Genomic DNA, 27,071 nt, shown 5'->3' with positions numbered 1-27,071 from the left:
TGAGTTGGCGGGACACTGGGCAGGTGAAGTAGAGTTGACCTGTTTTTGTGACCTCAGCATATGAAGGGATAGTGTAGTCAAACCCATGCTCAGCCTAAATCGGTGTTTTTAAAAGACAAAAGCGTCTGAGGTTTGTTGTCTTTTTAAAGATGGGGTAGGGTTTTTTTTGTGACGATAAGTGACAGACGTGATGTCATTTATGGATTGATCCCCGAAACCCACAGTTATCCAAGGATAACGGGTAGTCTAGTATTATATAAAAATATACGAGAAAGATAAACTGAAATCACTCCTTTATTTATTTAATACTTTTACTCAAAAGCAATGATTGGCAATGATTTTTTTGTTTGATACAGTAATAATTATTATTATAAACCAGGACCTTCATTCACCTTGGCGTTCTGTGATATGTATGTTTAAGAAATATTAATATAATTACATTAAAAATAGTGTCGAACAAATTAAGAAAAAGAAATTACAACGCTTGGATATATCTTGCAATAGATATAGGTAAATGAGAAATATAACAATGACTTAGGTTTGGAGGTCATAAATTAATAGGTTTGTTATGGGTTTGTTTGAAAGATTTACCTAGACAAGTTGTCTTATTGTATATTGTTTACTACAATATAATCAGAATATCAATTTTAATGGAAAAATCTATACCATTAGGTCAGCTATCTAATAATTGTATTTACTTTTGTTGTGGATCTGTTTAGTTTTGTAGATTGCTGATGCTTGTAAAATATATATCTTATAACATAAGAACGATATTATGCTGTGTTATGAATAAAAACAACGTGAAGTTAAATACACGAAAATGATGGCAAAGAAATAAAACTAAATATTTGTTTAGAAAAACAAAACAAAAAGCAAGAGATTATTCCGTTCGATCTCATCCCCTTAGATGGCTTTGACGATAGATTTCCAATACGACCAAAAATCAAATGGATTGTAAATTCATTTTTGTTATATTTTGTGTCGTATTGTGTTAAGTTGCGCTTTGTGGTGTATTAATTTATAAATATTTATTAAACAAACTTAACTAGAGATTGTTTACTTTAATACCAACAGACTTAAACTTTGCTGTCACCAGCCCGAACTGTCGAATAAAGCCAATCGGTACTTAATAATGTATTTCAGAAGAACTAGCTTATCATACAGCAGAGTATAGCATAACATTTTAAGAATATTTTTACTTGGTGTTAACACATTTAATGGTATCAACATAAATCTAAAAATGATATTTTGTCCCACAGACAAGATGTGGATTTATGTTAAGTAAAAGATAATGGATATTTAAAACGATTTTGCATTTTCAGTCCGACTACTAAACCCCAAAGAAGAAGCAAGTCTTTAGTATTTCATTTCCCTTACGGTACTTGCATGTTATAACTTGTATTCCTCGTTTAGTATCTGTGTAGTAAAAATAAGTGCCCCATTCTTTATCTATAATTTTTGGAGTTTTTTCTGCTGTAGCATTGGCAAAGTTTAAATACTCTTGCATACTTAAGTTTCTTTCAAGCACTGGATGTAATCTATGTTTTCTATAATGTTTAGCTCCATTTATATTATTACAAAATCTTAGTCTAGAATTGGCACCGCCATACTCTGTTATGTGTTCTTGCAATTCAATGATAAGCCTTTGTTTAAAGTCTTCATCTTGAATTTTATTATTTGAATAGTTTATCAAATGAGTTAAACAAGAAGGATCTGACGGATCAATGATGATGTCTGGTTGCTCTTTCATGTATATGTCAATGTATTCTAGAGTAGAGCAAAATGCATTAAAACTTTGGTAATTGAAATGCTCTGCAATCTCTTTCCCAAAGTTAATGTAACTGTTAGAACAATAAAAATTTTTTTCTAAAATATTTTTGATTTTCATAATATTGTGACGTGTTAAGTTAGAAAAAATATTTTGCAAATTCCCCATGTTTAAAAGACGTTCAACATACACTTTATCATTCGCATCACCCATTTTCTAATCTGTAAGATAATATATCGAAATAAACGTTCTTTACAATATTTTTTTAACATTAGTTTTTAAAGTCAATGGACTTTTTTTCAAATTCTCCCTTTTCAAACCACCAAGTATGATTTTCAGGGATTTGTTCCGGGCGTAAAAGTTGAAGTTCTGTATGCTCAACAGAATTAAAACTTTTTTCGCTAGAATTCTTCCAATCTTTTAGGTTAGTATCGAATTCAGAAATGAATTGTATGAAATATGTGTCTTCAAACAAAATGTTCAATTGTTTCCCATCGCCTGTTGGAAATCGCTTGTAGTTTTCCAACATAAACTGTAATCCTGACCTAAAAATCAAATAATCAGGAATATAATTAGCATCAAATAAATATGCATGACGAAACAAACGGCTTTTGATGGTTTTAAAGCAATTGTTGATAAGGGGTCCAATTCGCTCTCCTTCTTCGTCATTCAGTATTACTCCATTTTTACCAACTTCGTAGCATTCCTTTATGACCCTCTCTCCCAAATAGTAGTTAGGTACATCTGAAGCCTTTGCAATGCACTTTTCAAGGGCTAAAATTAGCTGTTCTGTAAATATAAGTTATAAAAACAACTATAAAGCAGTTTAGAAACGGTTTTCATGTGATATAATAACATACATATAACTGATTACCCTCAAATGTCGAGTACAGTCCGATATCTCGAAGTAATACTTTACTCTCTTCCAGTTTTTAAAATACCGATAGCATAAGTACTGTTTCAGTCAGGTAGTTAGAAGAGATTTTATAAATATGTATAACATCTTATTCCGTTGATTCTTTTAAATTTTGAATGATTTCCGTTGACTTCTGATTTTTCAAAAAACCATACTTATTTAATAATTTTATATTTCTTTTGGTGTGCATTTTATTTTCCTACCCTTTTCTGTTCTAATTAAAATGTGTATCATAGAGTGGAAAACTAAAGCTTTATAAAGCGCTACTTAGAATGTTATATTATGTTCTCATAAAGCATAATCTAAGTATATTTCACATGTATTTGTTTTCTCCACACACACAAAAAAAAGTTTTTGTCACAAACTTCTATATTTCTATAGCCAGATGGCACTGGAAGTGCCATCCCAACCTTATTGTTATATAAGAATATACAAGAAAGTTTAGGTGAGGTTTTATTTTTTGTAAGAGATCTATATTCACATGGTTAAAATTTCATGGAGACAAAGTGATATGAATATATTAAAAAGAAGGTTTATTTTATAGTTAATAATTAATAATAAAATTATTTTTTAGATTTAAACATTAGTGTTTTTTTTTTCTTTATAATGCTCGTCGCCCGATGTACTTTGTCATAATAAGTCATGGACGGGCTAATTTGAAGTTTCGCCTCAAGCACAGGAAGGGATTCTATGTCTACACCTTCATCTAACCCAGGGATCTCCAAACTTTTTAGCTCGAGGGCCGCATTAACTATTAAATATCAGTTCGGGGACCAGTTTCTTCCAGGCATCTCTTTGGGATGGCGGACCACCCTTCCCCCGCCCCCCCCCCCCCCCCACCTTCCCCGAAAAACGTCTACCTCCCCCTTCAATGAATTATAATTTATATAGAAATATATACAAATTTAAAGTCTCTGAACTATCTATTGTTGAGCCCATGTGACCTTATTAAGTTCACCATTTTCACCACAGGATTCAGTACACTGCTAATGTCCATATGTTTAGCACACAAAGCTTGCTGGTGAATAATACAGTGGAGGATCGTAGGTTGAAGAATGTTTTTCTCATTTGTTTGTCCAACCAAGCCTTTCATTATGCCACTCATGTACTTTCCTCCATGAATTGTCTGATAACTGAGGTTAGTCCAGTTCAAGTTATAATCAGCAAATGTTTTTTTTTTTTACTAATTGAATACATGTTTTTACTAATTGAATACATGCTTTGTAGGGAAGCCAGGTTTTGTGTTATAATCATGTCTTCATCCACACCTCTAATGAATAAGAGCAGTTAAGAGGTGAAACAGCTGTCCAGAGACTCATCCATTACAATTAAAAATGGCAAAACTTGCTTGCATTTTTCGCCATTTGAGTCACACTGTTTTCACCAATTTCCACAACATGGCGGGCAATTATTTTGAATTTTCGGGGCATAGTTCCTCAGCCACCCCCAACAATAATTTTTTTTCCGTGGTGAGAAGACCTCGCGGGCCGCATCCGGCCCGAGGGCCGTAGTTTGGAGACCCCTGATCTAACCTATCCTATGATAGGTAAGTTGACAAACTCTAGTATATAGAAAAATAAATAATACCAAATGAAAAAATATATACCAAGTCTTTTTATAAGATAATAATCAGATGAAACTATAGTGCGCAGATTTTGGTTGTATAAACAAAATATTTTAATTACGATGCTTATTCGTTGCGCTTTTAGAATAATAAATCATGTATTTAAGATTTTACATACCCGATCTGAATGTTCCTTTTTGGCGCGTTTTTTCACTTAGGCTTGGGTTTTTTGCAGATATAGGTTCACAACAGTGGACTGAGCAAATAATTTATGTTGCATTTATTTAATAGTAAAATATTTTTATTCAAGAATATAATAAAGAACATAATAAGATTAATTTTTTTAAAAGTTCTAATCAGCCTATCAAAAGTATCGGCTTATTTGAAAGTTGTAAAAGTAACTAGAAACACTAACGCCGTGCTATAATAGAAATGAAAAATAATTAAGTGAAAATAAATAAAATGTTACAAATACATGTGCGTTTTTTTTATTTTTAATATAAAGAGCTGCAACATGCATGCTGTATTAAATAATAACTGGAAACTAGTTTAATGTTGAATTTTTTTGCATTAACACCTAACTTTCATAAAGCATTTTACACAATTGAAATTATATTTAACTTAAGATTTAAGATTAAATTTATCTCACAGAAAGAATATGCATTTAGAAACACTACAATTGTTCAAATATAACAATAATGAAAAAACAGTTTATCAGAAAAAATAGTATAAAAATTTGTAATAGTTAGATTATAAGTTAAAAGGCATATTGTTGTGTCAGACTGAGTTTTATGGTTAGTTTCGACAAATACTATACAGTTAAATAATCTATATAAACACAACAACTTTTTTTTTCAAAGCAAATTTACCACTTACTGCTATGAATAAAATTGACAAGTTTAGACTTGATAAAAAGCGATAATAATTTCAAAATAGCACAAGTATTTTTGACAATATTAAAATTATAAGCTTGATGACAACATTTTTTTTAACAATCAACATACTTGTCAACGCAACTACCACAAGAAAAAAACCCACAGTTTTCTAATTTAATAATAGAAAATTAATAGACTTACAGGATTCACAGGATTTTGTGTCAGCATAGTGTTTCAAATGCCAATGTTGTGCTTGATTTTCGCATTCCTATAAATATATAAATAAATATATATATATATATATATATATATATATATATATATATATATATATATATATATATATATATATATATATATATATATATGTAAAAATAAAATCTCAGGACAAATGATCTCAGACAAAATATCTCAGACAAAATATATCACAGCGACATTTTAATAGTATGTACGATGATTTTAGTTTATTTGAACTTTTTTAAATTGAATGACAATATGGATTTGTTTACTATTTTACGCTTAATAATTGTGAATAAAATGAATTTGTTAAACTTAACAAACTATCAAAAGATTTATTAAACTTTGTAGTAGCATTTGATTTGAAAAAGAGTAAAAATTTAAAAAAAAACTTAATCCTTTAGCCTGAAAGGTATAATAAATGATAATGTATTAAACAAAAAAGTAAAGGTAGTTACACAAAATTTATGTTTAAAAAACAATATGTTTCAAAAATGAGAATGTGTTTTCAGGTTCGTAACGTAAAACTATTGTTTTTATTGCACCATTAACACAAACATAACGTTTACGTTTCTTTGCTGGTAGGTACATCATTATGATCACACCTCTCCAATCCTTTGTGATCATGTATTGTGTGAAATCTTGCTCGACTTATTAAACATAATAAATTAATTTGTCATGATGAAAAGGGATATTTAGCACCAATTTGTGTAGAAATCTCGGAAAATATACAAAATATCTCAGGACAAAATATATCAAGACCAAAGATATTATGAACAAAATTTTTTACAGTAAAATACCTACCAAAAGCCAATTTAGGATGATTTATAAAAATTAAAAAACCGCAAAAATGCACAGTTTTGGCGTATTACAGTAAACATTAATTTTGTTGTAGCGTAATTGATTTACTTTTTTTTTTGTAATTTGTAGTATAATATACATACGTTGAAAAACTGATATTTACAATGGAATTTTAGCGTTATTGCCAATATATTTTTCCTACATAGACTAGTTATGCTTGCCGAACTTGAGAAAAAAAACAACCTTACCACCTCAGCTGGACAAAACAGGATCATACAGGATCTATTTTCTAGTAATGGAACGACAATAAAAACACCTTCGCATTTTATGTCCATAAAATGAGGCAGTCCCTTTTGATGGCGAGGACAGGGAGATTAGAAACCTTTTCGTGAGCAATACAATAACAAATACCTATTACGAAAAGTCAACATTTTATCTAGTTCGCTCATTAGTGATCGGATGACATATGTTCACAACTAATAGCTTTTTATATTGTCATGTTACATTTTTCTCTGAGATTTTTGTTCGTGAAATCGGTTGTCCTGATATATTTAGTCCCGACACTATTTGTTCCTGAGATTTTTATTTCGGATATTTTGACCAGGCCAATATTTCTAGTTTAGCCATTGATACAATACTAAACATTCAAAGTAAAATTACCATATTTATTTTGGTGACATATTTTTCTTGACTGACATGATAACTCAGTAACAGACTATACAAATCATCAAGGTCTTGTGGAATACCTGTGTAGAATTTGAATTAAATGAAAATGCTTAGTGTGGGAAGATCATAGATGATAGTAAAAGTAAAAAGACAAAAACGCTCAAATGATACATTTATTCAAAACCTAAACATTATTTCGTCAATTCAAGCTGTGTGAAATTTGCTGCATTATATCTAGCATGCGTTATTGCAATGAAAGAAAAAAAAAAAGAATAAGTAACGAATAACTTAGTCAGAGGCGTATCCAGGTTTTCGTTGTAGGGGGAGCGAAAACAGCAAATAAAGGCGCCGAATTTTTAGCACGTTCTATATACGTGTATAATATATATATATATATATATATATATATATATATATATATATATATATATATATATATATATGTAAATATATATATATATATATATATATATATATATATATATATATATATATATATATATATATTTATATATATATATATATATATATATATATATATAATTACTAGCTGTATGTCATTACTTCACTATGATGTAAAATAAATTGAAAGTAGCACTCTGAAGAAATAAGAAAAAACACACAATGTAGGCCGACAAAACAAAAATTTTATCAATCTTAACAAAAAAAAATATATATATACACACACTACAACAAAAAACAATGAACGTTTCACAATCTGTTTAGTAATTCTTGTAAAAAAAAATTCTTAAATAATAATTCCTGGGAAATTATTTATGACAAGTGAATTAGGGGAAATAATCACTCTCTTAATATAAATATGTATATATCTACACATTTAATTAGAAATGTCAAAACAAATAATTACTTTAGCATGTGTTTACACAATGTTTTTGTCTGTAATCAGAATTTAATATATCGTCATCATAAATGCTGAAGTATTACAGCATAATGAAAGTTTTCAAAATCAGAGTTGGTATAAAACCACGCTTTTCGTTATAATAGAAAATATTCGGAATAACAGCCTACATTTAACTAAATGTCGGTCTTTTAGTTCATATCATTTATTTTAATTAACTACTGCTTCTTTGTGTTCTTTAGAGAACCATTTTTAACATAGTGATAGGTATGGGTTAGATCACTGTATTGATCACACACCTTTTTACTGGTAATTGCAAAAACAATATTAACAGAATTTTACGTTTCAAAAGCTAATTTTCTGGCGGCATGGTACTTTGGCACATCATTACGCGTTTTTCTACATGCACTTAACAGATCAGTTCGGGGTGGGTTTGGGGGGGGGGGGGGGGGTTCAACTTCATTCACCACTGTCCGTTCACTTTAGGTCAATTAACCAACCCAGTGTATACCTAGGTGTGACATTAATATCGCTCTACACAATTGTGGTGGTGAGGTGTGTGTGTGTGTGGGGGGGGGGGGGGGGAAGATAACCAACTCAGAGTGAACATAGCGTCAGTTTTTAGATGACTGTTCTAAACATACATATATATTACACAGATATATATTACAGAAATATATATTACAGAAATAGATTTAAATAAGTAGCAGTGGTATTATGACAATATTTTTTTTACAGAGGGGTCCATGGGGGAGGGGGGTTGTAACTGTTTCATATAATTTGTAATCGTAATCACTATCGCCCAAACTGTAAGAATACTACTACTTCATCGTGATGACGTTGTTCTCTTCTTCTTCGTTCTTAATTATTAGTAATGAAGGGGATCGAGATTTATCTGCCAGTGTGGTTTTGAACTCGAGACTTTGTTCGAATTTATCAACCATGAGCTTTTTTGCCGACTCGACCACGCCTCCAACACAATTAAGCGTTACGTGTCACCTGGTTATGCGCCATTGAGGCCATTGACTCCGATTTCAGCCTGCTTTTCTTTTTGGATTTGCTTCCATAGCCTTTGTCCAACCAAGAACAAACTACAAGGCAGCAGTTGTTTAATTTTGGAGTTGTCTCTCCTAGAAAAGTGGCTGTCCCCAGCTAACGAGCCTCATCTGCCCGAGGGTTCAAACTCGAGACTTTTCGGTTTAGCAACCATGAGCTTTACCGACTCGACCACGCCCCCTATGACGTTGTTGACCTTGTCAAAATTTCCCCACCACTACGCAGTTTGCTCATAAGTAAATTTAAATAGAGGTGCCACATCAGTTGTATTTGTTTCTGTATTGTAATTTAAAAAAAAAATTAATCACACGATATATATATATAAAGTAATTATGTGTGAAGTTTTATGTATAACATTTTCTGATTCAATTATTCGTAAGCAAATACATTATACAGTTGCCTTAAACTTAACACCCCTCTTGCCAAGTGGTACTATCGTAGAGATTTTTCTAAACATTGCAATGCATCGTAATGGTTATTTTTAGAATGGCAAACTGATGCAGCTGTTAATACGTGTTGTAAACGTAGACACTACTAGACTAGTACAATAAAGCTTAATTGCTGCATGAAAAGAAATCTTGTGATTTACATAGATGTGCCGACCAAAAATATTTTTTTTAACAAATATCATTGTTTAAAACTTTGAGTTTAAAAAGTTTCCAAAAAGGCGCCACTTTGCTGAAAATGACCCGAGGGGGAGCGGCCGCTCCCCCTGCTCCCCCCCCTGCGTACGCTACTGAACTTAGTGTGCAAAGAACGTTTTCTGCTATCTAAGACATCAGAAAAGAAAAGAAAGTTCATCCACCATTAGAACAGAAACGCATATTTTAAAACAGAGTAAAAACAGGAAACAGAGTAATGATACATTTTTTATAGTAACAATAAGAATTTTTTATTTTATTTTATTAAAGGTTTATTAAAAGCTTAGATTTTGATTGCGTGGTGTTGATTATAATACAATTAACACCAGGTGCCTTTCGTGCAGTTGTCTCATTCGAGCAAATATCCATTGCTGCATTTAAGCAAACGTCCATCCGGGGCAACAGCCTTAAGGCATGTTTATTTAGGGCAAACTCCCGGTTCCAATATATATATATATATATATATGTTACGGTCAAAGCCCGAAGTCGGCCAATGCGCGGATTGGCCGGCCAATGCACGCATTGGCCAATATCGCCTCCCATTGACCGGTCAAAGTCCGAAACTTTGCTTGATTTCGGCCTTTGGCCGGCCAGTCCGTGGACCGGCCAAAGTCTTAATTAGAAGATCATCTGGCTAGGGACGACCGGCCAAAGTCCGAATTAGAAGATCATGTGCAGATTTTGGTTTTTTTCATGCCGTAAGGATCATGAAATTAAGTTTTTATTAATTATTAATTACAGTAAATGACAGAAGCATTCACAATTTTTATTGTACTATAGTCTCAATCAATCAATATTACCATTTGTTACAACAAGTTGAACTTTTATGGCATTTAGAATTACATAGTAGCTTGTTATTTTTACACTTGCAGCGATTTGTTGTGCACTTGGTTGTGCAATTGCAGCGAGTGTAGCCTTGGCCCCCAGTCAATGATTGTGAAGATGCGATGGTTCGTAGTGATTTTTCCTCAGTGCCAACTGACGACAATAAGAGCAGTTTTTCGTGAAGAATTGAAAACTCACTTCTAGCATTTAGTTGTTTTAGAACATAATGTTCCGTTCCTAATTTGTAGAAACCGCCCTCGACGCGCATGACAACTGCAATCACGCTTCGGGGATCACTGCGACCTCTATCAACATCTGGAACACGGATGCGTACATTGTGACCCACATCAGCATCTTTAAATTTTGTATTTGATGTTTTAAGCATCTTAGTACCTTGCAAGCTAGTATGAGCTGCTGACCTGTGTTCCATGATGTCTTGTTTGTTGTGACATAATCTGCAGGTAATATTTCCTCCGTTACCTTCGTCTGCTTCATTGGGTATTCCACACATAGCATGAATATCGTTGCCACAGGATCCACAAGAATGAGCTGCACTACAATGTTTTTCACAAACTATACAGAATCTGTTGGCCATTATTGTCACGCAACTGGTCTGGACGTTCCGCCACGGCAGCAGATGTGTTAGCTGAGGAAGTCGTTGCATTTATGGCAATCTCCCTTTCTTGTTCAACGTTCTCAAGATCTGGTTCCTGACGGCCACGCCATCTCAACTCGCTTGGACACTATTGTTCAACTTACAAGGAACGCGGCAAAGTCTTTTGAACGTTCCGTCTTGTTGCACGTGGTCGGTGACGCCGACTGTCTTTGATTTTGTTCTTTGATGATTGTCATCACGGAGGACGCTGTCACATACAATTGTAGCCCATATATGGAAAATAATATGGATTTACATTTTTTCTTTTGACATGCTATGTCTGTCTCATGGTCTGACGGCCATTTTGATCCATGTCGCCTTGCATATAGAATGCTAAACAATACGTTACTCACAATGAAACCGCACCCAGAATAATGAAAACGCGATCACAACTTAGTCTAGATAAAACATTGGCCAGGACATCCTGGCCAGTGCGTGCATTGGCCGGCCAATGTAAAAAATACGCTGTCAAGTTGAAGCGCTTCGGACTTTGGCCAGTACGTCCGGCCAGTGTGCGCATTGGCCGGCCAATGTACGAAATGCGATCTTAGTGCTAAGTTCTTCGGGTTTTGGCCAAGAGAGCTATATATATATATATATATATATATATATATATATATATATATATATATATATATATATATATATATATATATATATATATGTATATATACAGTGGCGTAGCGAGGTCGGGTGTTACCCGGTGCGGCACTTAATAGTGTCACCCCCCCCCCCCCTCAAACTTTCGCTTTGCACCCAATATATATATATATACATATACATATATATATATATATATATATATATATATATATATATATATATATATATATATATATATATATATATATACATATAGGGTTATTTCGCCAATAAAAATCTCAAAGAGCTATACTGGATTGTTGAGAAGATAACTCATTTAACACTTAGAAAAGAAAACAATGTAACAGTAAAATAAGAAAAACGTTGTGGGTGGGGCGCTTTTTTGCCAAGGTAATTGAGAATGGTGAGTAGATAAATCGTTTATTTGATTGCATTACATCTTGCTGGAATGACTGCATTAAAGATAAACAAATATCACGGATTCTTGAATCGCTATCCGATCAGTAAAAGAGTCGGTGGAAAGCGATTCTCTCTGCCAAAATTTTAAGAGCTAAGAAAATTAGTCTATTGTGCCGAATAGATCATTTTTGTTATTGCGTGTTTATTAACAATTCATAATACTGCAATTTTCAAACAGTTAAGGCCACTAAACATATTAAACGAGGTAAAAATGGTACAAAACGACGACTGCTACTGCGTTGTTACTTTTTTTCAAAAGAACTGATTTAAAACTGTAGTATACTATATCAAAATTGTTCTAAATACACAACCAAAAGTAGACCAAATGAGCTTGAACCGAACCCGACCAGTTTCATATGCGCATTCACCGAGCCCTTCTTAATAATTTATCGTCCACACAGGCAAAATCGGAGCTAAAAAAACCCTCCGTTCCCGATTTTTACAAGCTTTTTTTTAAACTTACTTCCTCCTGCTTTTTAGCGCAATTTCCATTCTGGAGAATTGCGTTTATTAACCCGTCATTTCTGGATGGATGGATGAATGGATAGATGTGTGTCCGCAGCTTTAAGTCGTATCTCCTCCTCAACGAAGCAATATCGAGGACTAGTTCCAAAAGCAATTATGTTAAGCAAGTTACGAGGATGAACATAGGCCATAAAACTCCGGGTTTCTTTCATGGATTTCCCGGAAAAGCCAAAAAATCTCAAAAAATGTAGTTTTTGGCCCATATCTCGGCAACCAGACCACTTAGCGACCAATATTATTCCGCACTATTATGCACATTTTATTAGGCGTTCACTTGGTGTGCAATTCTTTTTTCTAAGAGATTTTATTCTATTTTAAAAAGTTAAAGTATTTAGAATGGATTAAATTCAGGCCTATATCCCGAGTTGCCATCCCCTGTTGTTTCATATAAGAATATTCGTGAAAGTTTAGGTGAGATCACTCCAGGTTTATTTAAGCTACTTGCTTTTTGTTAACATAAACATTAAGCCTAATGTTTACAACAGTGGGAAGATTTCAAGAGAAATTATATTGGTTAAATCACAAGTACAGCATTCATTTTTTAAACTATATCTTTTAAGGCTTCTTTAAAAATCGCAATTACATTGTTATCCCTTTCAACTATTTACCTAGTAGTCGACTCTTTTTGTTGTCAGTGTTTGCTTAGAGAGGAAATATAATTAGAACATTCTATTTTTGTACTGCACATTACAACTCACTGGGGTTTAACGATCAAGAAACTAAACAGGCCTATATAAGTTTATTCAAATTACAGACACGTTATTGCAGAGGCGTAGCGAACCTTCAAAGCGCCTGGGGACAAACTTTCGATTTGCACCCCCTCAAACTTTCAATTTGTTTTTCCAACCCAGTTTGGCGCCCCCTAAGGTCGACCCCCCCCCCTCGCTACGCCTCTGCGTTACTGTCAGTTGCACAAAAAACGACGGATTAATTTTGGGCTTTGCTGGGATCGACGTTGGTCTGCTGCACCTGCCTGCAGGAGCGAAACGAAATACCAGAGCGAACAATAGCATAGCTAAAACATTTCTAAAACCGGTTTTTTTGCGGATCTCGTGGGTGTATTTCTAGAAGTTAGCTCTTCTATCCTCTACAAAACCGCTCCTTAAATTTTCAATACACGCATTCTGTTCCCATGGCTCATTCGTTTTCCAGGTACAGTATTCTTCGAAACATAAATACTTTTTAATAAAAAAAAAAGGGGGGGGGGGTCTCTTTTGGTGCGGACGCCTAGGGAAATATGTTTGGTGGTTCCCGATCGCGATCATTAGAAATCAAAACGGACGTTTGTTGGTGCAGTTGAACAATCGGGTAGTTTTATATATACATCACACCCAAACTTAGAAAGGCTGATAGCAATAAACCGCTATAATAATATAAAAGAAATCGTGGTTATAATACAACTGCGTGCAGTTTCTTTCCGGAATTACTTCGGGGAGGAGTGAAGTGTGCCCTCCTTTCCGAAGTACTTCCGTTACTACCCCCCCCCCCTATTATCTACCCCTCCCCCCCGGATGAACTATTTTAAAAAATAGTTTACAAGTGTCCTCCCCTACTTCTCTCCCCGAGATAGGTAGACAACCAAGCTTACATTGAAACACAAAGGGCTTAAATTATTTCAATTACGCTATTATGTTGACCCACTTTATTATTGTAGATGGGTTTTTTTTTATTTTAGTTTTTCTGGCTACTAGCATGTGCAATTTTCTATTTTATTCGCAGAAACTAAGATACAATTTTTTCTCGTTGACGAGAATAGTTGAAGGTAAGCTTTACTCGAAAAATGAAAACAATTAATATAGGCCTATAAATTATTTATTTAAAGATTTTTTCCACGACAGTTACCTTGTATATAACAAGAAATATATGTATCGCGTGAACGTAAATACTGATTTTGTGTTTCATGCGTTTTCAATGTATTAGAAGTGCGTTTTTATTTGCTATATTATAAAAATTGATCAGAGTTTCATTGTATGTAAATGTTTAGAAAATCACTATGTATTATATGTTTAAACCTAAAATCACAAACTTTGTTAAAGAGTAACGTTTTAATAAAACTTACCAATTAATCAAGAAGTAAAACGTTTTGTTATACTTTACAAAAGCATCGTGAGTTGTAGAATATGGATTAAAATTACCCGCAGGATTGCAGATCCGCTTGCGGTTGCCGCACATATATACAGCGCCCCCTTGTGGGGAATTGCCTATATTGAATTACAAACACTGCTGACTGCTATCGACCAATCAATGACGGTACTAGATTGTATTATAAAATGTTGCCCTCCCTTTCCACCCCCCCCCTTTAATCGATTAAATCCATAGCAAATCTTACATCACTAATAGAGGAATAGTAATGATTTAAAATGGATTATTTTTGGCATCAAAGAGAGAATATAGTAACTTATAACAGAACTGATTATTTTATTGACTAAAATTTTTAATGAATTGTTTTTTTTTCAGTTTGAAATACGATATAGTGAACGATATTGTCCTTATTTTTTTTAAATTCTGATAGAGATATTTTAATAAATGTTGCCAGATTGCTTTTTCTAGACTTTATAAATATAACTTTATGTTTAGAAACGATGATACGACCTTCAAACGTCTGCCTTATCAAGGTCATTAACTTGTCTAATAGAGACGGGTGCAACAACATTTTACCTGGAGGTTGAAGTTTCTTTGTTCACTGTTCTGTCACACTACACACAGGTAACACAACAGAACCTCCTCAAGCATACACAGTTAAAAATGTGTGTAGTTTGATATACATATGTAGTCTCCTTTATTTGGGCGTAGGGTTAAAGTTAGAGTAGCAAGTTTCATTTCGAGGAAGGTTTTTTAATATCTAAAATCGACATTGCTTCATATAAAATAATTTGTGCAATATTTAGTGGTTAAATGGGATTGTAACCTACCGTACATTTAACGATATAAGATATAATTTTAAAATTCAAAATTACGCCGTATATGTTAGAAAAGGAAAAAAAATAACTATAAAACACAGCTGGGCATTTTTCCTGTGAGGATTTCAGACAACTAAGATACAGCTGCTAACTTTCTAATTTTATAAAGTCTTCTCGTATACATTTTCTATCAACTGTTTATTCAAATTCTGATGCTTCCTTATTCCATTCCGATTCCTCATTATAATAGTAACTGACTAAGAGAACCCTGTTCCTACTCGAATCTTCGCTCTCTTTCTTCTTAATCTTACAAAGTTACCGAGTTCCGCCCCTTCGTAGCCAAAGTAAATAAGCATAACACTAACAATAACAAGGTGAGATTTTTCTCACTATATGGTATATAAAAATAAAAGTCGGATGCAGTTTTACACCGTTCACGCGAGTGCCATGAAATCTTTGGGGGTTGAAGAGAATACTCCCGAGAAGGTTTCTACGAAAATAAATCTCTTTTGGGCGGTGCCCGTGAGGGTGCGATATTCTTCAATACATGGTTTTGGCGCCCAAAATTTCAGAGCGGCTATCGTAGCACTAGGTATCTGTTAATTGGGCGTCCTGCATAGCGGGTAAAGGGTACTACTATATTCAGCGTTAAAACGTCAACAGGCACAGCCGCAGGCGCCCCAGCTATTGCTCGGCATGAAGCGCCCCGGACTCCCCTGTGAGCACTATGGCTATACACTACGGACACGATGGGTAACAATAATCATTGACTATGTCGAATCAGGAGCTTCCGCCGGTGCCCCTGAGGGTTGCGATTTGGCGCCTACGTTCGTTTTAAACAGTGCGGCAGACTAGAAGATGGGGTTTTAGAGTCTCTCACTGCCAAGGTGCGATTTGGCGCACTGTGCTATCCTGTTAGCACTATGGCGCCTGGGTTATTCGATGATTAAATCTAGCCAGGGGCCGTACGCTGCGCCCCGGCTAGATGTGTAATCGGGGGCTCACGAGAGCGCCCCTCTACGTCCCTAACACATAAACGGTTAGTGATTAACGTTGATATTACGGCTATTGATAAACTAACTAAAATTAATTTGCCCAAACAATTATAAAAATTCTGCATTAATAAAACTGCTTGCTGCAAGTATACAAAAAATGAAATTAATAAACGCACAAAACATTAATTATTACAATTTTAGGAAGAAGTCTGGAACAACGAAAAAACTATAATGAATGTAAAAATGGTCTAATAGTCAAAATGCCAAAAACAGGAAATAAAAGGCTGTGTAAAACTTGTCGAGGCGTCACACTTAACCACTCACAATTAAAATATTTTGCGGTATCATTCTCAGCAGAATATCCTGATTTGCGGAGGAAAAAATGCTGAAAGAACAAGCTGGGCTTTGTAAAGACGGATAGACAACATATTTCCCTAAGACAAATACTAGAAAAAAGTATGAATGAAAGTGTCCCCTTTATTTTTGCTTTTTTCATTAATTTTGAAAATGCTTTTGATAAAAGGTTTTCAATGCAGAGTTTGTCGGAACCATAGCACTGGCCTATATATTATGGACCAGACAGAAGTAAAAGAAAGGGGTGTGTTCTGTCTCAACTGCTTTTTAACCTAGTAATTGACTGGCTGATGCCGTAAGCTACAGACCAAATATTTTTGCTTTTTTCATTAATTTTGAAAATGCTTTTGATAAAAGGTTTTCAATGCAGAGTTTGTCGGAACCATAGCACTGGCCTATATATTATGGACCAGACAGAAGTAAAAGAAAGGGGTGTGTTCTGTCTCAACTGCTTTTTAACCTAGTAATTGACTGGCTGATGCCGTAAGCTACAGACCAAATAAGAGGCATCAGGTTGACGCTAACAACTAGCTCAGTGTACTTACGTTTTTGATTGGCGATGGAGTACACTAAGAAAAAAGATTTGATATATTTAGTCAGCATGGTCGATTATTAAAGAGAATGCGTCATTTAATTGAAAATACGAATCTCTAAAGCCAAAACAACCATTCAAAAACATGACGATCGTAGAACAATTCTCCCAAGACCAAATGTAGACCAGTGATACAACATCATATCCAATGAGTATTCACTCGGGGAAAATGGAAATGGATTGGGTAATAGAAAAAGATGGTGCTGGATTGACCCTAATGCAAGAATGAGACTGGATGTTATCACAGGAATTGCGCTAAACTGGAAACCTATGGAGACGAAAAACAGGGAAGACCAAATAAGACGTGTATTTGCGCATCGCAAAAAAACCCACATTTTACAAAATAGTAGTCACAAATTAACAAGATTTCTAGAACTGATTCTTCATTATGAATTTTTGTTACAATTTTGAACCCGCATAGTATAGTATATACAGGGCGGTAATCTGAAAGTTTATGAAACACAGTCGTAGATAAATGTATGATAATTAATCATAAATCATTTGCCTAGTGCTACCAAGTAGTAATTTATTGAACAACATTGATTTTAAAAAATCATTGTAGTGAGACTAGAGTTTCGACTCTAGTTTGTGGTATTGTAAATGCATTATAAATCTTCTACTTTATCAATATAACTATCGTAACTAAGCCTCAAATCTATCTCGTCCTATCCAATGATCTGCAGGTTAAAAAAATAACTTGGTTAGCAAAGGGGAAAAATATTAATAAACAAGTTTTTTTTCTGAAATCCTGCTTACAAATTTAAACAGTAAAAAAATTAAATAGGTAATTAAAATTATAAAAACACTACACCCGTTAATCGAGTCTATACTCTAAATAGAGAAAGTGTCTCAAGTTCAATTTCTAACATTTAAAACATACCCTTTTTATACACGCACAGGAAATTTTGCTTACGGTATAGGATACATGAAAATAAAATCATACCCAGGATAACACAGCGTACCAAATAATCATATTTTACTGCCACATTTTAAAGCCAGTTTGTTAGTTTACATTAAATTTATCAAGGGACCACACAATAAACAAAGGTAACAAGCTGGAGATAATTTCCAACGACACTTAAAATATCTAGTGGGCAGAGAAGGAGCAGCGAAAAACGTAAATAATGTAAATAATGTCAAATTGACATCTGTTTAGTTGCGGTCATCCCAATAGGCCATCTGAAGGTGAAGAAAAATGCGTGCTAAGTAAAGTTATATTTCATTAAATGACATAAAATTGTTCTTGTAAATACAGCTTTGGAAATCTATGACTTTGCACTGAAAATTATATCAATATCCGTTTGTTTCAGCTTTGAATAATGTAAAATACGGCTTATGAAGTTAATAAATATAAATAGAGTTATAAATTATTATAATTTAAAAACCTTAAATAGATGAAGGAAAATGCATTAAATTATTTATTTTTAATTTCAGATAATATGCATCAACTAAATTACACCACATTCATGATTAAAAAACAAATACAATTTTCAAAAAGATAGTTGCTCTCAGCGATTTTAATGAGTAGCAAAATGATAGGCAATGTTTATTTTTAAATGTTAATGTTAATCTGCAATTATACAGATGCAGGCATTTGCTTCTATATTATATCTCTTATGTGTGAAAAACAATATTCATTAAATTAATGTTAAAATTTATGGCGTTTACACTATATCAAGTGACCTCAAAGACCTTTTTGTGTGATTAATCTTCGCTGAACTTATTTAGTAGACCTAATGAGCTTGGATTGTTTACATTTTTTTACATAGTCAATATTATATCTCTAATTTAGTTTTAAATTCAAACCAAATGATAAATTTAGCTACGCATATAGGATAACAAAACAATAACATCAAGATATTTTTATAATTCAATTCACACAACTAATTGCATGCGATATGTTTTATTCGTGAGATACATTATCCTAGTGAAGGTTGTTTTTTCAACTAAATAAAACTAATGTGTGTAGTGATGATTTATATCCAACTTAAGTTGCCAACTTTTAAAAAGATCACCCTTAAAACATTTATTTACGTTCATTCTGCAATATAAATGACGTTTTTACAGCAATATTTCAACAAGGCGGTAGTTGGTAGTGGCAGTGTAAAATTTCTGCACTTTAAGTGCGCGGCTGTACTGATTGGTCTTTTGAAAATTGTTTGTTGCTGCAGTTAGAGTTGGTATACAAAATAAGTGTGGTGTGTGATAGTGTTAAATATTGCATGACTTTTCTTAGTGATATTGATAAAATTGACAATTTTCTCAAACATAATTAAAAAGGGATGTAGAATAATTGTTTATAAAGAACATTCCTGATGAATGCATATATTAGTCCAAATAAGAAAAATATCTCATTTCTTACAGTGGAGTTAATGGTTTTAAAATTTTAAAAGCGTAGTTGCATTTGCTGAACAAAACAAGAAATAAATGCAATTAATATTCCATGTGCTAAAGTTAAATAAAATCTAAATAGCATATGAGTATACTAATCTTGTAAACGAGAAGAGAGGCACATGCAGTTGTTGTTATCTTACAATTATGTGAACACTAAAACAGTTTCTAACATTTAATGCAAAGACTTGAAAAAAGGACATATTCTAAAGTCTGACAAATTGGCTGATTAACAGGTATTACAAGATATAATCTTCGGGAAAATATATACCTCGCAAATAAAAATATCCTGCTACACGTCACATAACCTCACTGAAGCTCAGTACACGGTATAAAAATGGCTGACGAATAAAGGATCCTGTTGGTGGTGTTGCGTATTCATACGCCGCTCGCTTTGGAGGGTGGGGTCGACATTTTAAAAAATTTAGCCAAGAACAGATTTACGCAAAGATTAGTATGAAATATGACAATCTATATCAAAATCTGTATTAATTGATGAAATGTAAAATTATATATTTTTAAAAATCGTTTGTATAATTTATGTTATTGTTGTAGGGCTATATAAGGACACGGAAGGTTTGTTGCGTTGAAGTGTGCGCATTTATGACACCGCGTCGCAATGGCTGAGATCGATAATGTAAGATATTTTGTCAAGTGCAATTTTATAATTCTATTGTTAACCAAAAGTAAAGTTGTTCAAGGAATGATATTAAATGACAAGATGACAAAAAGAAAACCATCTAAGTAAATAATTTTATATTGTTACGAAAATAGGGCAAATAAAATAGTAGCCTACCTATAGTTGGTCGATTTTATGCTTTAGATTGTATATAAAGTGGTCGTTTATTTTTACTACTAGGCACTCAATATAAATTTCTATTTATAGCTGGCTTAATTTGATTACAGGTTTTAATTTTGTTTCACATGGAAATAAAATAATTTCAAATTTTAAAAAGAACGATGAATTCTATTAATATGACTTGATAGGTCAGTCTGTATTTTTATTATATAAAATTGAATGTAAGATTTTAATGAAAAAAGTTGGTCGAGGTTTCAAAGAATTGTTATCTAGAAGCAACCACATATACATTAAAATTTATAACCGAGATTGCTAAAATATGGAGGTGATTAGTGTACCATGTCTGATGAAGACGAAGACAGCGTCATATCTTGTTTAATGTTATAAATTATTTTTCTCACATTACACAACACACGTTAGAACAAACTCTGCCGAGAAAGCACTTAAATAGTTGTAGTTGTAGTTCATCGTTATTCTCCTAACTTATGTGGTGGTGATGAGACTATAAACCTAGAAGAATTCATAGACAGATCTAAAAAAAACCGAAGGCAGAAAAGGAATGGCTACTGATTGCTGAAATGAAACGAGTGAGATAAACTAAAACTGCATGTTAGCTTCAAATAGAAAGGTGAAATATTCAGAAGTCTAACATTTCTTACCTCAGGTAAAGAATCATTATCTGGGCTAGGAGCCGAACGCGGCGGTTTTTTTTATCTGTTAAATAATTTCATTAATGTTTTTATTTTAAAGTTTAGATGCATATATTTTTATGTTTAAATTTTTTATGAAACTTGTTTTCTTGAAGCAAATATTATGGCTCTTGAGGTCAAACTTGATAATATGTGAATATGTGAAACACAAGTACTAATGTATTTTGTACCCTTGCAGTAAGTGTTGTAAGAGAGAATGGAAGCATTAATCTCATAAAAGTTTCACAGATTTGGAGTTTTTTTTAAGTCTCCTTAAATCCCGTCTCTCATTTATCTCTCTTGTTTTTTTTTAACCTACCTAATTTTTGAACATAATTATTGGTCTCCATAATTAAGCTTAATGTTTACAACAGTGGGAAGATTTCAAGAGAAATTATATTGCTTAAATCACGAGTACCGCTTAAAATATTTTTAATATATCTTTTAAGGTTTCCTTAAAAATGGCAAATACATTGTTATCCCTTTCCACTATTTACCTTGTAGTCAACACTTTTAGTTGTCGGTGTTTGCTTAGAGAGGAAATATAATTTAAAAATTAAATTTTCTTACTGCACATTACAAATCACTGAGGTGTAACGATCAAGTAACTAAACAGGCCTATATAAGCTTATTCAAATTGAAGAACTAGATGGTCTGTTGCACAAAAAATGGCGCATTAATTTTTGGGCTTTGCTGGGATCAACCTTGGTATGCTGCACCTGCCTGCAGGAGCGAAACGAAATACCAGAGCGAACATAGAATAGCTAAAACATTTCTAAAACCGTTTTTTTTGCGGATCTCGTTGGTGTATTCTATCCTGTCCAAAATGGCTCCTTAAATTTTCAATACGCGCATTCCTTTCCCATGGCTCATTCGTTTTCTAGGTACAGTGTTCTTCGAAACATATATTATGCGGGCGAGAGGGGGGGGGGTCTCTTTCGGTGCGGACGCCTAGGGAACTATGTTCAGTGTTTCCCGATCGGTTAGGGTCGTTGGAGCAATTGAACAATCGGGAAGTTTTATATATATCTCACAACAGTGGCGGAACTAGAAAAAAGGGCCACCCCGCAAAAAAATGTTGCCCCCCCATTTATATACATATATATATATATATATATATATATATATATATATATATATATATATATATATATATATATATATATATATATATATATATATATATATATATATATATATATACAAAAAATATGAACATAGAATACTCATTTCCGGCGTGATCAGGTTTTGAAAAAAATGTCTTTGTTTGTTTTTTCAATTAAAACAAATTACAACAACATGTCATGTGTGTGAGTGCATTAGTCTGACTCGAATGTTTTGAAAGTCGCTGCTTTATTTTATGACTGCCGTACTATTTCTTAACCTACAATCGGTCAAAAGAATGTGAAACATCAAAGCTTTGTATGTGTAATGGTTTCTCGTGTTATGTTTATTTTTATGTCTTTTTGTATTTATATTATTAATTTGAAATACATTTCCTTTTTATACTATGTCATTCTTTAGTATGTATTTAAAAAATAATTGAGAGAAGTAATTGCTTTTTAATTTGTTTAGTACAAATCTATTAAAAGGTACTTAAGAGCACGTATTTTGACTATTTAAAAGAAGTAAAAAAGTAACGTAAGTGATTTAAACGTTTGGCCACCATTCACAATGGTTTAAAAACAAAAGGAAAAAGATTGTACAAGAGCGTGAGATGGTGTCCATAGAATAAAGATAATCCAATGGCAGCCACCGTATTCTTTTTACAAAACAACCATCAAGTCAAAAGGGAAAGAAAATTAAGTTTTTTAACTATAAAAAAATTGATTATGGTCGGGTGTGGGCCCCCTAAACGAAGTGCCCCCCCCCCGCATTGCGGGGTCTGGCGGCACTGTAGTTCCGCCCCTGCCTCAAAACCAAACATAGAAAAGGTCTACAAGGCTGATAGCAATAAACCGCCATAATAATATAAAAGAAATCGTGGTTGTAATATCTCCGCGCGCAGTTTCTTTCAGGAATTACTTCGGGGAGTAGTAAAGTGTGCCCCCCCCTTTCGGAGTACTATCGCAACGCCCCCAACCCTCTCTTATTTCCTCCCTCCTCCCGATAAAATAGAAAAAAAATAGTTTACCCGTGTCCGCCCCTACTCCTCCCTTCGAGGTAGGTAGACAACGAAGCGTACATTGAAACGCATAAGTCTTAAGTTATGCCAACTACGCCATTATGTTGACCGACTATATTATTGTAGATTGTTTTTTTTTTTAGTTTTTCTGGCTACTAGCATGTGCAATTTTCTATTTTATTCGCAGAAACTAAGACACTTTTTTTCTCGTTGACGAGAATGGTTGAAGAAAAGTTTTACTCAAAAAATGAAAACAATTAATATATACATTATTTATTTAAAGATTGGTTCCACGAGTTATCTTGTATATAACAAGAAATATATGTATCACTTGAACGTAAATAATAATTTTGTGTTTGCTCTATATACTGTTGCGTTTTCAATGTATTTTAAGTGCCTTTTGTTTGCTATATAATAAAGATTGATCAGAGTTTCATTGTGTGTAAAAGTTTAGAAAATCATTATGTATTCTATGTTTAAAGCTAAAAAACAAACTTTGTTAAAGAATAACATTTTAATAAAACTTATTAATTAATCAAGAAGTATAACGTTTTGTTATACTTTACAAAAGTTGTAGAATATGGATTAAAATTACCCGCAGGATTGCAGATCCGCTTGCGGTTGCCGCACATATATACAGCGCCCCCTTGTGGGGAATTGCTTATATTGAATTACAAACACTGCTGACAGTTGTCGACCAATCAATGACAGTACTACATTGCATTATAAAATGTTGTCCTCCCTCCCCTCCCCCTCCAATCGATTAAATCCATAGCAAATCTTGCGTCAGAAATAGAGGAACAGTAATAATTTAAAATTGATTATTATTGGCATCAAAGTACAACAGTTTAAACTTATGATAAAAGTGATTCATTTATTGACTAAAATTTTAAAGAATTGTTTTTTCAGTTTGAAATACAATATTGTAAAAGATATTACCGTTTTTTTTAAAATTCCGATAGAGATATTTTAATAAATGTTGCCAGATTGCTTTTTCTAGGCGTTATAAATATAACTCTATGTTTAGAAACGAGGTTACGACCTTCAAACGTCGCTTGTCTGCATTATCAAGGTTATTAACATTTCTTTTTCAGACGGGTGCAGTGACATTTTACCTGGAGGGTTAAGTCTCTTTGTTCCTTGTTCTGTAACACTACACACAGATAACACAGCTAAAAATGTGTGTAGGTTTAATATTTATATAGATACGTGGTCGCTTTTATTTGGGCGTAGGGTTCAAGTGACAAGTTTTATGTCATGGGAGAGTGTTAAATTAAATGTCTAAAATCAGCATTGCTTCATGAAAATTAACTTGTGCAATATTTAGTGGTTAAATGGGAGTGTAACCTACAGTAAATCTAAACGATATAAGATATAATTCAAAATTACACCGTATATATTAGAAAAGGGAAAAAACATAACCATAAAACACCGCTGGGCATTTTTCCTAAGAAGATTTCAGACAACTAAAATAAGCGGCTATCTTTCTCATTTTATAAGGTCTTCTCGTATACAACAGTTTCTATCAACAGTTTATTCATATTCTCATACTTCCTTATCCCATTCCGGTTCTCCATTATAATAGTAACTCACCAGGATAACCCTGTTCCTACTCGAATCTTTGTTGTTCTTTCTCCTAGTGTAACTCTTTCAATTTTTCATCCTCTTCGAATCTTCGCTCTTTTTCTTCTTCATCTAACAAAGTTACCGAGTTACGCCCCTTCATAGCCAAAGTAAATAAACATAACACTAACAATAACATACTCGAAGAAAAGTAGGCCTTATGTGATAGAATAACCGAAAGAAAAAATATGCTACGAGAATTGGAGACCAGTTCTAAAATCTAAAAAGCCTAAAGCTAAAAATTTGATACTTTGATAATTTAAAACCACATTCTAATAAGCCAACGTATTTTATAAAAGTTTCTATGAAAAAACAAACAAAGGAGAATTTGCTATTATCATGCCCTTTTCCCGAAACTACATTGTATTTTTAGATTGCTGGAGAAAACCAAAGTAATGTTTCATTGTAGTATATTGGCAAGTGTTTAGCACTATTTTTATCCGCATGCAACAAATACTAGGAAGTTATTTCCATGTGAATTTGTTAATTAAGATACCATCGGAATCAATGTAAATCCCGTTCTTCTTCTTCTTCTTCGTTCTTAATTATTAGTGTTGAAGGGGATCGAGATTTATCTGCCAGTATTGAACTCGAGACTTTTTATCAACCATGAGCTTTTTGCCGACTCGACCACGCCTCCAACACAATTAAGCGTTACGTCAACTGGTTATGCGCCATTGAGGCCATTGACTCCTAGAAGAGTGGCTGTCCCCAGCTAACGAGCCTCATCTGCCCGAGGGTTCGAACTCGAGACTTTTCGGCTTAGCAACCTTGAGCTTTACCGACTCGACCACGCCGACCCCCCTAAATCCCGTGAAAACGATTTCAATATAATAATTATTGTGTCCGTATTTTTAAATTTGAATGTTTCTGAAAATTTTTCAGGGGAATTCGCTATTATTATGCGCTTTTCCCGAAACTACATTGTATTTTTAGTAATATTTCATTGTAGTATATTGGCAAGTGTTTACCACCATATCCGCCACGCCACATTGACTAGGAAGTTATTTCCATGTGAATTTTTAATTTTTTTTTATTTCCTGTCCTTATTGTTAATTAAGATACCATAGGAATCAATGTAAATCCCGTTAACTTATTACTAATTTTACGCTACAGTATCGCTTTATTCATGATCTTAGCTGGAACATATTATTCTTGTATGTTTTAATTTAAGTTTGGAAAATCCTTTCTAAAAGCGCCTCTTACACTAGGGGTAACTAAAAGCGTGTTTAAAGCGTCACTTACATTAGAGTTGACTAGAATACTCTATTGGTGGCGGTTATATTATTAGATGTAACTAGAACATTCTGTAATATTACATAATGGGGTCAAGATCGGTCTGAAATGTTAAACTATTTTTATTGTATTTATAATCCTTTAAATATTAGATTTAATTTAAAGCTTGTAACAAAAACTAAAAAAAAAAACCCACTTATATCTTGGACTATATCTAGAATGTCTAGAAAGTAATAAAATAGCTATGAATTTAAAAAAAAAATTATCCGAGTGACTTTTAAATTCAGTCTTTAAAAAAATTTAGGATCGCTAAACATTTTGGGATTGAAATTCAGGGCTAACTTAAAATAGACCTGTTTGTTTGGCATCCCTACAATCTTTCTGCCTTATTTTGTCGATTTCATTTAATTTTTTAAAGTTTAGGGTTCAAAGGGTTTGCGTGGTGAAATTCATACGAAAGAGGTCAGGGAATTTTTAGGAATAAAAGGGTATTATCTGACATTGTTTCAGCCCTTATTAGGGATAACTAGAATATTCTGTTAGAAGCGCTTTTACCATAAGGGGGAAGTAGGATATTCTGTTAGGGGCGCCTTTGATTATTGAAGCAGTGCAACTATGTCATCCATAACACAACAAAACGAGAAGCCACATTTGAAAATAATTTTTAAAAAACGTACGCGTACGAAATAAGATTTACTGCAAGTTTAGAGGTAGTTTAAATACAGTGTGCGTTATCAATATCTTAGAAGGAATATTTGTACAAATAAGGAAAAAAATTCCATAATTGTAACTATATGAAATCTGAGGACCGCTGAGCTACATAGATGTTGTGCGGGATATAAAAATGTGTGTTTGCTACGCCCTGCATCGCCATTGGCGGGTATAAATAGATCTGGTCCTAAGTGTGCACACAGCGT

At 33.3% G+C, this 27,071-nt stretch overlaps 1 protein-coding gene across 1 annotated transcript in view; it reads right to left on the bottom strand.

Moving 5' to 3' along the window:
* Positions 1-278: 278 nt before the first annotated feature.
* LOC131949833 (uncharacterized) overlaps positions 279-27,071 on the bottom strand; it is a 34,945-nt gene continuing 8,152 nt past the window's right edge. The window contains exons 3-6 of the mRNA XM_059311838.1: positions 6,822-6,907; positions 5,325-5,391; positions 4,427-4,504; positions 279-2,557 (exon numbers count right to left, since the gene is read on the bottom strand). Coding sequence (XP_059167821.1) covers positions 2,040-2,557; positions 4,427-4,504; positions 5,325-5,391; positions 6,822-6,824 — 666 coding nt within the window. The 5' untranslated portion in view covers positions 6,825-6,907 and the 3' untranslated portion in view covers positions 279-2,039. The remainder of the gene's footprint in view (positions 2,558-4,426; positions 4,505-5,324; positions 5,392-6,821; positions 6,908-27,071) is intronic.

The sequence above is a fragment of the Physella acuta genome, unplaced genomic scaffold, assembly GCF_028476545.2.
Source record: "Physella acuta isolate Inbredline_101_S28 unplaced genomic scaffold, ASM2847654v3 ptg000716l, whole genome shotgun sequence".
Taxonomy (NCBI): domain Eukaryota; kingdom Metazoa; phylum Mollusca; class Gastropoda; family Physidae; genus Physella; species Physella acuta.
The sequence above is the reverse complement of the archived record's forward strand: the minus strand, read 5'-3'. Positions and strand labels throughout refer to the sequence as shown.